This window comes from Symphalangus syndactylus, chromosome 6 (assembly GCF_028878055.3).
Source record: "Symphalangus syndactylus isolate Jambi chromosome 6, NHGRI_mSymSyn1-v2.1_pri, whole genome shotgun sequence".
NCBI classification, from domain to species: Eukaryota; Metazoa; Chordata; class Mammalia; order Primates; family Hylobatidae; genus Symphalangus; species Symphalangus syndactylus.
In genome coordinates, this window is record NC_072428.2 from 54566725 (window position 1) to 54584113 (window position 17389).

Genomic DNA, 17389 nt, shown 5'->3' on the forward strand with positions numbered 1-17389 from the left:
ATTCTTCCCCTTCAGCCTCCAGAGTAGCTGGGATTACAGGTACATGCCACCACGCCTGGCTAATTTTTGTATTTTTAGTAGAGATGGAATTTCACCATGTTACCCAGGCTGTTCTTGAACTCCTGACCTCAAGTGATCCTCCCACCTTGGCCTCCCAAAGTGCTGGGATTACAGGTGTGAGCCACTATGTCTGGCCTCATGAACTTCTAAGTTCCTGTTCCTCAGTTCATAAAAATGTTCGTTTCCCATTTAGGGAAAAAAACCAAACAAACCCCTGACCTTGCATTGTCTTCTAGTTACCACCCAGCTCTCTGTCACTTACTAGATGGATAACTTCAGGAAAGTTCACTTTTTGTGCCTCAATTTCTCCATTTTTAAATGTATTAGTACTTACTGTTTTGAGGGTTAAATGAATTTATATATGTAAAGTGCCTAGAATGGTGCCTTGATAAATGTCAGCTATTCTTAGCTCCTCAGTTTATGTGAAAAAGTTGCCTGATTTCACTGTCCTCACAATTAGCTCCTTTGACTAATGAAGTTTGGCTTCCATTCCCACCACTGTAAGGTCCTCCTTAACACTAAAACCAGTGATACACGTCAGCCACATTCTCCCGGACCTGCGTGCAGCGTCAGTGCTGACCACGACGTCCTGAAACTCTGCAGCATCTGCTCCCACGGCACCTCTCTCTGCTGCTTCTCCCACCTCCCGACCAGCTCTCCTCACCTCCTTTGTGGGCATGCCCTGTCCTGCTTCTCCTTTGCACACTGGAGATGCTCAGAGTCTGCCTCTGTGTGTTTGGTTCCCCCTTCCCAGGCTCTTCTTGCTGCCCTCATCGATTCCCAGAGATGCCTACCTTTATGGCTGAGCTCAGCCCTCAACTCCAGGCCTGCATCTCCTCCTGGATGTCCTACAGGCACATGCCCCAAATGGCAATCTGCATCGTCTCCCAAACCTGTCTATGTGCTGTTTCCTATCCAGTAAATGATATCACCTGCCTGGTAACTTGTAACAGAAACCTCTAATTACACTTTCTATTTCCTTTGTCTCATCCCCTGCCCCTCTGTCTAATCCTCTCAGATCTGTTCCCCTCATCTTCATCATAAAGCAGTCTATACTTCAGGTCAGACTTTCTTCATCTCTTATTATTATTGCAAGTGTCCTAACTAGCCTCTTTGATTCTAGTCTTCCCTTACCTAACCTGCCCTCTACAAGGCATTGGGTGACTTCTTTTCTCATATGTACATCTGACCATACCACACTCTTGCTTAACAGTGAACACTATTCATGTACCAGGTATTGTGCTCGGCAGTTTACATGATTATTCTCATTTTCACAACAACCCAGTAAGTACTATTATCACCTCCATTTTACAGATGAGGAAAGTGAAGTTTCTTTGCTTTAGAATAGAGTCCAAGTACCTCAGCCAGGCATAGAAATCCTTTAAGATCCAGGCCCTGCCTCACCTCACACCATCCCCTCATCCCTGGACTCTAGCCACAGTGAACTACTACCCACAGGCAGCCTCCTTCACTCAGCGAGGCCTCTGCACACACAGTTTGTTCTGACTAGAACTTTTCCTTGTCTCTATTGCACAATGCCTATTCATCTATAAGGTCTGGCTCTCCTGTCTCTCTTACTGGGATGGCTCCAACTAGAGTTAGGGCAGCTCCCTCCTTGTGGTCCCTCGCATTCTGTCCACGTCTCATCACAGTACTTGGCACAATAAACTGTCAGTATCCATCTACTTGACTGTCTCCTATCTCATAATGGGAACTTCTCGAGGTAAGGTCTCATTCAAATCTGTCCTTGGCACCCAGCACAGGGCCTGGCACGATTTATTTTTGAAAGAATAGTCAGGAAGGCCTAAGTTAAAGCAGCGCTTAGGGTCTGGGCACATGTGGCAGCTTCTCCATCGGCCATATTCTGAGCACAATTAATACTGACTGCAAAGGCAGCAACATCACGGGCCAGGATCCAGGATGGGCAAGGCCAGGGAGAACTGCACACGAGGAGGTCTATTTTCAATGCTCAGCCTCCAGCCATTGCATGCTTTAATCCTTTCCTAAGCCCATTCTCTCACCCCTAGGTTTTTCTCTGATCTGCATCAAGAATCATACTATGTGGTGTATACAAATGTTTTCACTCATTTGGTTTTCTCAACAATGTTGTGAAACTGTGATAGTTTAATCCAATCTACATTTACCAATCCCTTCTCTGTGTAGTGCTAGGTCCTGAGGATGCAGAAAAAGACATGGTCCCTGACCCGGGGAGCTTATAGTTTGGTGGGTAAGGGATTTCCGCCTCCATTTTATAGGCGAAGAAATGGGCTCATAAAGATTAAACTATATGTCTATAATCACAAAAATAATTTTGTGGGTCTAGAAGGGTCAAAGTCGGGCTCCCTGACTTCTAGTAGAGGAAGATCTCTAGTTGAGTAAAGCAGCCTGCTTCACCTGCCAGCCATACAGTATTCCCTGCTTGTTGGGATAGCAGGTGAGCTGATCTGATCAGATGGTTAGGCTACAGGTGTGAAGGCTGTAGATGGTCCTAAGTGGTTTCCTTTCCCCATAACATGCCAGTCTGTGTTTAAAAGGAGGGAGTGGGGAATGTCAGGTGCCCCCTGTTCCCATCAACAGAACCTTATTGGGGCCTTGGCAAAGTCCATCTCCATGGTGCCTGTTTAGTAAGCGCCATCACTTGCTTTTTAAAAAAAATTTAATCTGGCCAGGCGCGGTGGCTCAAATGCTCTAATTGCAGCATTTTGGGAGGCTGAGGCAGGAGGACTGCTTGAGGCCAGGAGTTTGAGACCAGCCTGGGTGACACAGCAAGACCCCAACTCTTAAAAACAATTAGCTGGGGCCGGGCGCGGTGGCTCACGCTTGTAATCCCAGCACTTTGGGAGGCCGAGGCGGGCGGATCACGAGGTCAGGAGATCGAGACCACGGTGAAACCCTGTCTCTACTAAAGATACAAAAAAATTAGCCGGGCGTGGTGGCGGGCGCCTGTAGTCCCAGCTACTCGGAGAGGCTGAGGCAGGAGAATGGCGTGAACCCAGGAGGCGGAGCTTGCAGTGAGCCGAGATTGCGCCACTGCACTCCAGCCTGGGCGACAGAGCGAGACTCCGTCTCAAAAAAAAAAAAAAAAAAAAAAAAAAAAAAAAAAAACAATTAGCTGGGTGTGATGGTGCATACCTGTAGTTCTAGCTACTTGCAAGGCTGAGGTGGGAGGATCACCTGAGTACAAGAATCTGAGGCTGCAGTGAGGTATGATAATATCATTGCACTCTAGCTTGGGTGACAGAATAACCCTGTCTCTTTAAAAAAAAAAAAGTAGGCAAGTCACAATAACTGAGCATCAGTTTCCTTATATATGCAAAATAGGGATGATACCTACCTAAAAGACTTGTGATGACTGAATGAAACATGTACATAAAGTGCTAAATGGCAGGGATTTCCTTTCCTCTTTCTCTAGACCCTCTGCTTCTCTTTCAACTGAGATAAATAGTCTCATTCCTTAGATCCTGAGCCTTGCCTTTAGGTGGTAAAATACCCAACAGATTAATTGGATAAATCAGGGTAGACTAGGCTAATGTGCTACCAATGCCTAAACCCAGTTCAAGGCATTATGTTTCTGAGGGCTGGTGTTAATGGTAAAATTGTAGCACCTGTCATGCAGGTGGGGTCTTCTGAAGGAATGGTCTTCCCATGCCCCCCAGTGCATTCCATGAGGGTGGCCACTTGCTCACACTCACACTAGGCTAGTCTAAGCACCTGCATCCAAACCACTTGTAGGAAATGCCAAAGGATACAGCAGGAGGCTCTGCTTTGTGGACGTCTCTGATCCAGTTGTCACCTGCCTCTGCCTGATGTCAGAGGAGTCGATGGGTGGTCCCTTATGGTTTTTCCTTCTGGTCTGGGAGGCTAGATTTAGCGGCAACTTCTTGAAGCTATCAGCAGAGTCACTGAGCTCACTGGTGGCAGCTTCATTCTCAGCTGGGGCCTCTGACTTGGGCTCCTTGTTCTGATCTGCCTGTGGTGAGCTCCATCCAACAAACGTGCTGCTCTGCTGAGCTCCTGAGAGTGTCGGGCATGGGATGGGCTGAGGGTTAGCTGAGGCAGACTCACCACCAACCCTGGCCTTAGAGCCCTCACACTCACAAGCAACAAGACTTTGGCTAGGAGAACCCTGCCTAGGCAGGTGGGGGTTGACAGCCCTTTCTGGGCTGGAGAGAAAGCTACTTTTGACCGTAAGCTCCTCTCTGCAGAAAGTCCCTGGAGAAGGACAAGAGGGGCCTTCCCTCTGCACCTCGTCAGGCTGAGGGCTGATGACCTCACTTGTGTCTGATATGAAACTAGACCAAGGGCTAGTTTTGTCTGTCACCGTGGTGATCTCATTTAAGGTCCTGGGTTCAATGATGTCTTCTTCATAGTCCTCATCACTGTAGGCTGGGCCTCCCTCAGTGTCTTCACTGCCCTGCATTCTTGTAATGGGTACTGTATACCTCAGGGACTCATGGAGCATTCTTCTTCCATTTGAAGCCTCTTCGAGAGGAGGGGGTGGTGGGGAATCTGTGCCCTTATCTGGAGCTCTTGCCAATGGCTCATCTGGCATTGTGCATCGTTCTTGCAGTGCCTCTGTGTCCTGAGCATCTGGGAGGGTGGTGGCCTTGTTGCTTCTACTCCTGGCTCGGTGAGAACTCAAAGCTGCTTGCGAATCCCTGGTGATAGTCTGCAGATCTGAACAGCAACACATATCACTCTTATTACAAGGTAGGGCCACAGACCCCTCAAATTTCCCACACTAGCCTCTTGCTTCAGAAGCACTCTGGCAATCAGACTTTGAACAAGCCATAAAGAAAATTAGTCCACCCACGATTCAGTGAGACTATATTCAAGGTGGTACAATTTTTAGTACTTTATTCTAATATCAGAGGACCAGAATCTAATCTATAGTTGTGGATGCATCTGTGGAAATGCTTTCAGAGACTATCTGCTCATGCTCAGGAATCCTTGAGAGCTGGGAGTCCTGGTGGGCATGTTCATGCTTCCAGTTACTTCAATAACTACCTATATTAAAAATCAAAATGAGAATCCACTTATTTACCTATTTGATGAAAGTTATTAAAACTACCCATTTTACTTGGAAAATAAAAGCAAGGAAATATCTATCATCCACATGATAAGGAAGGGAAGATTTACACAGAAAATAGAAGCAGCAGGGTATGCTGGAAAGAGCATAGGCTTTGGAGCTGGTCAATCTTGGGTTCGAATCTCTGTTGTCACTTGTTAACTTTGTGATCACAAGCAAACTATCCTCTCTGAGCCTATTGATCTGTACAGTGTAATCAACACCACCCACTTCATAAGGTTACAGTAGAGAATACACGAAAGAAATGGGCATACACTGTGTGGTGAATATGTAACCACTTAATAAATAGAAGCTACTAGTCATCTCAAATTATTTTTGGGATGGAATGGGAGTGAATCAATTAATAAATAGACCCAGTAAATGATACATGTTTGAAAGATTATTTGAGAGGAGAAAATTAGGAACTGAAGGCAAATTTGATTCCTGGGGAATAGGGGTCACATCTCTCTCACAGCACCTAACAGAGGGCTCATTCTACAGGAGGTGCTGGCTGTTTAATATTATACATTGATGATTTTCAGGCCTCAAAGGAATGGGTAGATAGACGAAAATGGAACATTACTACCTGTAAATAGGAATAGGCATGGGGAAGCATGTTTAGTTGATCCTAATCCTTTGGCTTGAATATGCTTTCTGTCTCAGAGCAGTCTTCTTGCTTTTTATAAACCTGCCCAGCCTTCAAGGCCATGTTCTATTGGATCTCCTCCAGGAAGCCTTCCCAGATTCACGAGTTAAATAAGATTGCTATATGGCTTTGTTCTATAAGGAAGCACTTAAGAATATGACACTGTGTAATTGTATGTTTACCCCATCAGACTGTGAGTTTCTCAGGGCATGAACCATATGTCTGAATCATGTTGTATCTCTAGGGCCCAGCCTAGCATATAGCTCTGCCTTAGAAAAAACCCCACTCAGTAACTCTCTCAAGTTTCACTCACATCCATTTGTCTGATGGCTTTGTAAAAACAGCATACTGAGGCATAATAGAGGATAATGGAGGCAGGGGCAGGCTTTTGCTGTTTTTTTTTTTTTTTTTTTTTTTTTTTTTTTTTTTTTTTTTTTTTGAATGGTTTCCCTGATCTAATCATCTTTCTCTTTTTAAATTCATTCTCCTTGTGAAAACCAGTTCTCATTCAGCCGTCTGCCTGCTGAGAACGTCCCATTTCTTCCAGGATAAACATTAGGCCCCACAGCTTCAATTCTTTTTTTTTTTTTTTTTGTTTTGAGTCAGAGTCTCACTCTGTTGTCCAGGCCGGGGTGCAGTGGAGCAATCTCAGCTCACTGCAACCTCTGCCCCTGCATTCAAGCGATTCTCGTGTCTCAGACTTCCAAGTAGCTGGGATTATAGGTGCGCACCACCTCATCCAGCTAAGTTTTGTGTTTTCAGTAGAGACGGGGTTTTGACATGTTGGCCAGGCTGGTTTGGAACTCCCAACCTTAAGTGATCCACTCATCTCGGCCTCCCAAAGTGCTGGGATTATAGGTGTGAGCCACCATGCCTGGCCACAATTCCCTTCTCTCTCCTCTTTTAATATGCCCCTTTAGAAAGATTCCCCTATTTGTTTCCACCTCTACTCCAAACAAGCCTTCATCTGTTTTGCTGTCATACTTTCTTTGTGAGAGGATTTTTCTTTGGTTGACTATAGAATATAAGCTTGAGGAAGGGAGATAATGCCTGTCACATCCACCACTGTATCTTCCTGGGACAAATAACAGAATAGTGCCTGGCACAGATGGTGCTCAATAAACACTTGACTGAAAATATCCAAGCAAGTGGAAGTCAAACATAGAGCATTTATCTGAGGCCATGGATACCAACAGGTTAGGTATCTGGAAGAAGAAGACAGAAAGAAGGTTTGTACTTAGTGTCAATCAAGGTGTTTTTCCCTCCCATTAGACAAAGAAAATTGAACTTCTTCATCCTTGTGTAAAATCTATGCATTTTGCTCGAGCAAAAAGAAGTGAGGGCTGAAGATGCTGATCTAGCTGATTTCCCAGTGTTCCCTGAAGCTTGCCTGATAAAGATTTCTAGGTCGTGACCCTGGATCCTGATTCAGAAGGATGGAGTAGGACCCAGGAATCTCTATTTCACAGTAAGTGCCCCGGGTGATTCTTATGCTCAGGCAGGTTTGCCAATATTTGCTCTAGAGCAGTCTCAGTCTTGTCTACACACTAGAATTACCTGGGGAGTTAGAAACAATACTGATGCCTGGGTTCCACCTCAGAGATTCTGTTGACCTACAGTACAGCCTGGGCATGGGGTTTTTTAGAAGTCCCTCAATAATTCCAGTACGCAGCTAAAGTGAGAACCACTGCTCCAAAGGGGTTTTTCAAAGGGTGGACTATGAACCCCTAACATCCAGAATCATCTAGGGTGCTTGTTAAAAGTGCAGACTTCTGGCTCTGATAATTAGAATTTTAAATATATTTATTGTTTATTATTTTCTCATAGAATGGCACAAGTTCAAGAATTGCTGTTGAGGAACCACTCATCTAATCTACCCCACTCTTTTCTTGGCTGGGGAAACTGAAGTCCAAGAAGGGAAAGGACATGTTCAGAGTCAGACTCTAAGTCTGTACCAGAAGCCCATCAAGGACCTGGGTCAGTCCAGCGCTCTTTCCATTGCCCCATGTTGCTGTGCCGTACTATTATGTCCCTCCTTTTCAAAAGCAAGATGGGTAAAAAAAAAAAAAAAAAAAAAGGGAAGAGGGTGAAAACAATTGGTCTCTATTTGTCATAGGGGCTTGTCTGAAGGAACACATTCAAATGCTTTTTGAATTAGCACCTAGTGACCATAACATCTCAATAAGAAAGGATCTGAGTCATACCCGTGATTAAGGAGCTGACTTGCAACACCAGGTTACTGGATTTCTCCAGGATACACTGGCTCCCAGGGTCTAGGCTGCTGGCACCTGGCCCAAGATGGTCACTACAGCTCTCCTGGTGCTGTGAGATGGCCGTTTGAGTCTGAGGGCTGAGGGGTAAGAAAGGCTTGGTAAGCTTCTGGCTGAAGTACTTCTGGATCTGATCAAGCTCACTAAGATTCTTCCTATAAACAAAAGGGGGAGAAGAAGACAAAGGGGTAATTCATGGAGATTACGAACATCTCTTATGTCCCCTGGACACTACCGCTTGAGCCAAAGCCTTAATACCTCTCACTTGGTCTATTAATATACTAAGGCCCTCTCTCTCCAATCCACCAGCTCAGCCTTCACTCCTCTGACTACAGTCCTGCTGCTGGGGGCAACTTTCTCCCCCTTTTGTCTGTCTAATGCGATTCCTCATCTGATGTCCAGCAAAAATGCGACTTCCTCAGAAAGGAACCATTCTTGACCATCATTCCAGTCCTTATTTCTCTTTACTTTGATAGAATAAAGCCCTACTCTGCACTAACACTGTCGTCTGCTACCTCATAACTATTCCTGATCCTTCAGGCAAGCAACTTCTAAAAAGCCTTCCCTGACTCTCTAAATTAGTTTAGGGGCTCCTCTTCTGTGCTCCATAGTTCCTTCTGCACTCTTCCATCACATCACTATTTAACACCTATTTCCCCTGATCTACGGTGAGCTCTGGGCTGATTCCTTTATGTCTACTGCACCCAGCATAGTGCTTGGCACAAAACAAAAGAATGTTGGATGGATAAAAGGACATAAATAAGTGATTTTAAAAATCTGTTTAAAAGCCTTTAATAGGGCCACATTCTCACCATTCTCCAATAAGAAATCACACCAACCTTCCATTGCATAGGATTTTATGTTTATGCTTTTAAACATATTATCTTGTTTAATTTTCAGCTAATCATATGAGATCAGTAATTATAAATAAGCAACTTGAGTTTCAGAGAATTTAAGTGACTTGTCCAGAGCAGGGAGCAGTATGTAGCTACTCAGAATTTGAGCAGTATGTAGCTACTCAGAATTTGAGACTCCAAGTCCTATGCTTTTTCCATAAGAGATGGGCTCTGTTTCAGCTGGGTTCATTCCTTCCTCATACTTCTGCTGATACTGGAACCTCAGTTCAAGCAACTCTCTGCTCTGTTTCTATTCCATTCAACTTTTAAGGTTGCAGCTCACATTTCTTCTTTTCAAAGTCCATTATCCCAAATCGTTGCACCACCTGTCCCTTAAACACCTTCACACTCATCATTTCACAAATCAAACCTTTTCTTAGATTTTCCCTTAATTGTCTCATTATATGTTAGTTCAGTTTCCCTAAGCAGGCCATGGGCGCCTCGGAATAGAAGATATATCTCAAATTTCTCTATTTCCTTATTACACTCAATGTGCCTGGTACAATCAACACAACATGGACACCAAATACATGTGACGTGAACTGAAAGTATTTCTATCCTTTTGTTAGAAACAGTCTGTGTGTCTTAGAGGAAAATCCAAATGACAAGACAAAGTTGATCCTTATTCTATCACTAGAGGCCAAGACTCAAGTCACAGTGGTGTGTACCAAATCACTTAGGTGTCTATATCGTGGTATATGCCACATGGATAAACATCTGCAGGAGGAACATGCAAACAAATGTAACTTGGGGTAGCTATGGGAAATAAGCAAACCTACTGGTCTTGTTAGACCAGTGTAGAACCATGTAGAACCATGGCATATCAACCTATGAACACCAAGCTGTAATTTGCTCATCTGTGAAACACAGGTTTATTAATACTTGCTCTGCAGGCCTGAAATGATAGCTGTGATTCAAATGCAGCACTGTTTAAGGGCTCTCTGAATCCAAGGAGGTAATGCAAATTGATCTTACCTTGTTTCACGCCCATTTGGTAAAGAATTCCTCTAGATAGTAGTTCTGAAAGCCTAGTTCTAGGAACAGCTGCAGCAGCATCACCTGAGCTTGTTAGAAATGCAGAGTCTCAGGCCTTATCCTAGACCTACTGAATCAGGCACTGTGTGGATGTGGGTCCTAGCAATCAGTGCTGTAATAAGCCCTTCATGGGATTCTGATATACACTAAATTTTGAGAACCACTGTCCTAGGGCAGTGGTTTTCAACCTGGCAATATTGTCCCTCAGGATACACTTGGCAATGTCTGGACACATTTTGGGTTGTCACAAGTGGGAGAGTGGTGCTACTGGTATGTAGTTGGTAGAGGCCAGGGATGCAGCTAAACAACCTACAATGCACAGAACTGACCCTCAAAACAAAATATCTGGCCAGAATGTCAATTGTGCCAAAGTTGAGAGAAACTACTCGAAGGTGAAGGAGTTTCTTTTTTTAAGTGGGTTCCAAATAGGTTATGTGAATGACCCAATAAAATACAACCAAATTGTCAATGGTTTCACTTAAACAGCCTACAATCTCTAGCATCTCACTAATATGAAGATAAGAATCTGAACATATTGGCCGGGCGCGGTGGCTCACGCCTGTAATCCCAGCACTTTGGAAGGCTGAGGCAGGTGGATCAACAGGTCAGTAGATCAAGATCATCCTGGCTAAACACTGAAACCCCGTCTCTATTAAAAATATAAAAAATTAGCTGGGCATGGTGGCGGGTGCCTGTAGTCCCAGCTACTCGGGAGGCTGAGGCAGGAGAATGGCGTGAACCTAGGAGGTGGAGCTTGCAGTGAGCCAAGATCGCTCCACTGCACTCCAGCCTGGGGGACAGAGCGAGACTCCATCTCAAAAAAAAAAAAAAAAAAAAAAAAAAAAAAAAAAGAATCTGAACATATTACTTCTTTGTAAAATAAGTTTGGGCAGTTTCCCATAGTCTATAGCAGAAGTCCCCAACCTCTGGGATGTGTTCGTGGCCTATTAGGAACTGGGCCGCACAGCAGGAGGTGAGTGGGGGCAAGTAAGCGTTAACCCTGAGCTCCGCCTCCTGTCAGATCAGCAGCACCATTAGATTCTCATAGGACCGCAAACCTTACTATGTACTGCTCATGTGAGGGATCTAGGTTGTGCGCTCCTTATGAGAATCTAAATAAGGCCTGATGATGGGAGGTGGAACAGTTTCATCTGGAAACCATCCCCCACCCCCACCCTCACCCTGCCCCCGTCTGTGGAAAAATGGTCTTCCACAAAACCAGTGTCTGGTGCCTAAAAGGTTGGGGACTGCTGGTCTATAGCACTATTGATCAATTTTTAACTTTTCTCATTAACCAAAAAGATTTTGTCGATGTTTCTTTTCTGAGTTTGCATTATGAAATCAAAGAATAGGTTAGTTTTTTTTTTTTTTGTTCAAATATAAAGTCTTTTGGCAGGGCATGATGGCTCACGCCTGTAATCCCAGCACTTTGGGATCACGAGGTCAGGAGTTTGAGACCAGCCTGGCCAACATAGTGAAACCCCGTCTCTACTAAAAATACAAAAAATTAGCTGGGTATGGTTATGGGCACCTGTAATCCCAGCTACTTGGGAGGGTGAGGCAGAAGAATCGTTTGAACCCGGGAGGCAGAGGCTGCAGCGAGCCGAGATTGCACCACTGCACTCTAGCTGGGGCGACAGTGGGAGACCCCATCTCAAGAAAAACAAAAACAAACAAAAAAAGCCGGAAGCCGCAGTGGCTCAGGCCTGTTGTCCTGGCGAATAAGGAGGCAAGCAAGGCCAGGTGTTCGAGCCCAGCCTGGGCAGCATAAGAAGCCTTTATCTATATCACACATACACATACACATACACACACACACACACACACACACACACACACACACACCCCTTTTAAACATTTTTTCCTTAAATTTTACATACTCTCCTCCTTTCCTTCCTCTATCACTTTTCACTTGAGAATAATTGTTCTAAGGGTAATAATTCTTAGTCTGACATTCAAGGACCTTCATGATCTGACTCTTAAAAAACTCACCCTACTTCTTGCATCTTATGCTCAGCTTTTTCCTACATGCACTGCTGGCATTTCCCCAAACTTGACTTGCCCCTGAGCCTTGGCATAAGTTCTTTCTGCACAAAATGTCCTCCAAAGACCAGTTCAAATGTGACTTCTTTAAATCTTTCCAGGAATAATCCAGAATATTAGGCATTCCCCTGTCTACTCTTGGCCAGGAAAACTGCAGCTCTTACTACCCTGCATTATAATTATTTGGCAACATGGCTATCTCCTCCACTGAGATGGGCAGAGCAAGGATTGGAGGTCAAGTCTATCTGACCCTGAAGCTGTGTCCTTTCCACTGTGCCACACTTTTCATTAGATAAGCTAGGGGCTGATCTAGCTGATCTATCATCGCCCTTTCAATTCTCACAGCGATTGTCTGGCTCAGGTGCTAACTAAACTAAGAAAGGAACAGAAAACAGTTAACAGGACAGAGGCTGGTCTGGAAGAAGTCGATGGTTGTGAGGTTGTGAGGGCGGTTATTATTAAGTTTTGGTGAACAATCTGAAGTTCCTGCATTTACAGATGGATCAATAACAGAGCCCCCTGAAGGAATGGAAGGTCCCAAGCTGATACATATTCATCTATGAGGAATCCCAGGAGGCTCCAGGGTCCAACCTGATACTAACATGCAAAAGAGCCCTCTACTAATGTTTCTAGGGCGGTGGCAGGTGATAGAAAAGCAGTAACGCACATTGCCATTTCTCATTCACCTTGTGCCCCACTATGGTTTCCTGTGTCTTTTCTCAGCAGAGCCTCACCTGAGAGAAGTCAGAATGGAGGTTTGGGAGGACAAAGGTGATGTGGTCAGTTTGTCATCACATGGCAAGAGTGCCTCTCCCTGAAGATGCAGGGATTCATGAAACCGGCGAATGTTCTGCACATGCTCTTCATGGCGTGATGCTTGGCTTCTTGTGGTACCACTTCCGTCAAAAAAAAAAAAAAAAAAAATAGGAGCAAAATAAATTCCCAACCAATGAGAACACTGCTAGTGTGACAATAAACACATACTATCCTGAAATGGAATGCAAATCTATCCCCACTATCACAGTTCTGGCCTTATCATCTCTTGCTTGGATTATAAATGTCTCCAAAATAATCCTGTCTTCAATCTTGCCTACCTCCTTTTAATCCATTCTTCACAACAAGCAGAGTGATTTTTCTAAAACATAAATCTGGCCGGGGGCGGTGACTCACGCCTGTAATCCCAGCACTTTGGGAGGCTGAGGCGGGTGGTTCACTTGAGGCCAGAAGTTCAAGACCAGCCTGGCCAGTATGGCAAAACCCTGTCCCTACTAAAAGTACAAAAATTAGCCGGGTGTGGTGACGGGCGCCTGTAATCCCAGCTACACCAGAGGCCAAGGCAGGAGAATCACTTGAACCTGGGAAGTGGAGGCTGCAGTGAGCAGAAATCATGCCACTGCACTCCAGCCTGGGAGACAGAGTGAGACTCTGGCTTAAAAAAAAAAAAGCCCCCCAAAACCAAAAACCATAAAACTGAAGTAATAATAACAAGAGCAACAATAACAACAATATATTTGGCATCCTTATTATATTCCAAGCCCTGCTGTAAGCATTCAACATATATTACGCCATGTGATCACCACCATTCCTTTCTAGCTTTGGCTTTTAAACAAATCTCAAATTCCTGAGCATGATATTCAAGAACATGACTCCAACAATCTTCTTTAATTCACAGCTTTATTGAGATATAATTCACATGCCATACAATTCACCTATTTAAAGTGTATTATTCAATGGTTTTTAGTATATGCAGAGTTACGTAACTGTTACCACAATCAGTTTTAGAACATTTTTACTACTCACAAAACAACCTCCTACCCATTAGAACCATTCCACATTTCCTGGTCCTATGCAACTACTAATTTATTTTCTGCCTCAATAGGTTTGCCCATTCTGGATATTTCATATAAATGGAATCATATAATATGTGTGTTTGGTGACTGGCTTCTTTCATTTAGCATAAGGTTTTCAAGCTTCATCTGTAGTACAGCATGTATCAGTCCTTCATTCCATTTTACAGCTGAATAATATTCTGTTGGACAGATACACCCCATTCTGTTTATCTTCTCCTCAGTTGATGGGCATGAGTTGCTTCTACTTTTTGGTTATTAGGAATAACGCTACAAACATACGTGTACAAGTTTTTGTGGGGACATTTGTTTTCATTTCTTTTGGGCATATAACTAGAAGCAGAATTACTGGGTCATATGGTTACTCCATGTTTAAGGAACTTCCAGATTATTTTCCAATGCACCTGCAGCATTTTACTATCCCACCAGCAATGTATAAGGGTTCCAATTTATCTACCCCTTCCTAAGGCTTGAGATATCTTTTTTTTTTTTTTTTAAATACAGTCAACCTAGTGGATATAAAGTGGTACCTCATTGTGGTTTTGATTTGCATCTTTTACTGTGATTATTGGCCATTTGTATATCTTTTTGAAGAGATGTCTACTCAGATCCTTTGCCCATTTTTAAACTGGTTATTTGCTTTTTATTATTGAGTTCTAAGAGTTCTTTATATATTCTATATATTATTTTGAGACAGGGTCTCACTTTGTCTCCCAGGCTGGAGTGCATGGCTCAATGCAGCCCTGACCTCCTGGGCTCAAGTGATCCTCCCACCTCAGCCTCCTAAGTAGCTGAGACCACAGATGTGCACCACCAAGTCCAAGTAGTTTTTTAATTTTTTGTGGAGTAGGTTCTCACCATGTTGCCCATCTCTATAAAAAATAATAACATGGTCTTGCCCTCCTGAGTTCAAGCGATCCTCCCACCTCAGCCTCCCCAAGTGCTGGGATTACGGGTGTGAGCCACTGCACCCAGTCCCCTTTATATGTTCTAGATATAAGATCTATAACTGGCCGGGCACGGTGGCTCATGCCTGTAATCCCAGCACTTTGGGAGGCCGAGGCAGGTGGAGCACAAGGTCAAGAGATCAAGACCATAGGGACCAATATGATGAAACCCCGTCTCTACTAAAAATACAAAAATTAGCTGGTGTGGTGGCGTGTACCTGTAGTACCAGCTACTAGGGAGGCTGAAGCAAGAGAATCGCTTGAACCTGGGAGGTGGAGGTTGCAGTGGGCCGAGATTGTGCCATTGCACTCCAGCCTGGTGACAGAGCAAGACTCCGTCTCAAAAAAAAAAAAAAAGATCTTTAACTTGCAAATATTTTCTCCCATTCTATGGGTTGTCTTTTCCCTTTCTTGATGGTATCACTTGCAGTGTAAAAATTCCTAGTTTTAAAATTTTATTTATTTTTATAATTTCAATTTGTATTTTAGATCTGGGGGTGTATGTGCAGGATGCTGACGTTTGGGGTTTGAATGATCCCATCACCCAGGTACTAAGCATATTACCTAACAGTCCGTTTTTCAGCTTTTGTCCTCCTCCCTTTCTCCTTCCTTTAGTAGTCTCTAGTTTCTTTTGTTGCCTTTTTTATGTCCACGAGTACCCAATGCTTAGCTGCCACTTATAAGGGAGAACATGTGGTATTTGGTTTTCTGTTCTTGTGTTAATTTGCTTAGGATAACGGCCTCCAGCTGCATCCATGTTGCTGCAAAGAACATGATTTTGTTCTTTTTTTTTTAATGGCTGTGAGAGTTTTTAATTTTGATGAATCTAATTTTTTTTCTTTTGTTACTTGTGCTTTTGGTGTCATTTCCTAAGGAATCATTGTCTAATCCAAGCTCATGAAGATTTACTCCTCTGCTTCCTAGGAAGAGTTTTATAGTTTTAGTTTTTACATTTAGATATGTGACCCATTTGAAGTTAATTTTTGTGTATGGTGTGAGGAAGGGGTCCAACTTCAATCACTTGCATGTGGATATCTAGTTGTTCCAGCACCATTTATAGAAAAGGCTAGTCTTTCCTTATTAAATAGTCTTGGCATCCTTGTTGAAAATTAGTTCACCACAGACACATGGGTTTATTTTGAGATTATCAATTCAGTTCCACTGATTTATATTTCTATCCTCATTCCAGTACTGTTTTGCTTACAGTAGCACTGTAGTAAGCTTTGGAATTAGGGACTCTGTTCTTTTTCAAGGTTGTTTTGCCTATTCCATGTGCCTTGAATTTCCATATTAATTTTAAGATCAGCTTGTCCATTTCCACAAAGCCAGCAGGAATTTTGATACGGATTGTGTTGAATCTGTAGATCAATGTGGAGAATATTGCTATCATAACAATATTAAGTCTCTTAATCCATAAATATGGGATGTCTTTGATTTTATTTAGACCTTTTTCAATTTTCTTTTCTTCTTTTTTTTTTTTTTGGCAGAGAGGTTCTTACTCTGTTGCCTAGGCTGGAGTGCAGTGGCATGAACATGGCTCACTGTAGCCTCGACCTCCTGGGCTCAAGCAATTTTCCTGCTTCAGTCTCCCGAGTAGCTGGGACTGCAGGCGTGCACCACTATGCCTGGCTAATTTTTTTGATTTTTTGTAGAGATAGGGTTTCACTTTGTTGCCCAGGCTGATCTCGAACTCTTGAGCTCAAGCAATCCTCTCACCCTGGCCTCCCAAAGTGCTGGAATTACAGGCATGAGAGACCATGCCCAGCCTCAATTTCATTTTTGGTTATTCATTGTTGATATATAGAAATACAATTGATTTTGCTTATTATGTTTTAAAAGTTTCTGTTTCAATTTCTAATATGGTAAAAATTGATAGATATAAGCCACATAAACAAACCTGTTTGGGTCATCACTAATTTTTAATAGTATAAAAGGGTTTTGAAGTGAAAATGTTTGAGAACCACTGCTTTATTAATGTGTAACTGATATAAAATAAACTTTACATATTTAAAGAATACAATTTGACGAATTTTAACAATGTATACATCCAAAGAAACCATTACCACGAGATAATGAATATATCTACCACCTCCAAAAGTTTCTTCTTGTCTTTTGCAATTCCTTCCTCCTTTCCTCCTTATCCACCCTGCCTTGTCCCTAGGCAACCACTGATTTGCTTTCTGTCACTATAGGTTAGGATGCATTTTCTAGGATTTTATATAAATGGAATCATATACAATGTACTTTTTATTTTTTTTAAGAGACAGGTTCTCGCTCTGTCACTCAGGCTGGAGTGCAGTGGTGTGATCATAGCTCACTGCACCCTTAAGTACCTGGGCTCAAGTGAGCCTCCTGCCTCAACCTCCTGAGTAGCTAGGACAACAGGCAGGCAAATTTTAAAATTTTTTTGTGGAGATGGGGTCTCACTATGTTGTCCAGGATCGTCTTGAACTCCTGGCCTCAAGTGATCCTCCCATCTCAGCCTCCTAAGGCACTGAGATTAAAGGCCTGAGTCATCATGGCTGGTCCAATGTACTCTTTTTTGTCTAGCTTCTCTTCCTCAGCATAATTATTTTG

The 17389-nt window shown here is 43.3% G+C and overlaps 1 protein-coding gene across 24 annotated transcripts in view; it reads right to left on the bottom strand.

The window, feature by feature from the left end:
- The window catches only part of C2CD3 (C2 domain containing 3 centriole elongation regulator), a 175961-nt gene that overhangs the window by 17106 nt on the left and 141466 nt on the right, over window positions 1-17389 (bottom strand). For 19 of the 24 annotated variants that reach the window (XR_010121340.1, XM_063641296.1, XM_063641304.1 and 16 more), the window contains 3 exons: window positions 12753-12914; window positions 7979-8199; window positions 3810-4737 (listed from right to left, as the gene is read on the bottom strand). The exons of 1 other annotated variant lie outside the window; for it this stretch is intronic. Coding sequence is in view for 22 of the 23 variants with exons in the window: in XM_063641296.1 (XP_063497366.1) it covers window positions 3810-4737; window positions 7979-8199; window positions 12753-12914 (1311 nt within the window). In the remaining variant the exon portion in view is untranslated. Of the gene's footprint in view, window positions 1-3809; window positions 4738-7978; window positions 8200-12752; window positions 12915-17174; window positions 17178-17389 lie in introns of those variants that run through there. 4 more of the 24 variants (XM_063641306.1, XM_063641305.1, XM_055282867.1 and 1 more) reach the window with 3 other exon arrangements.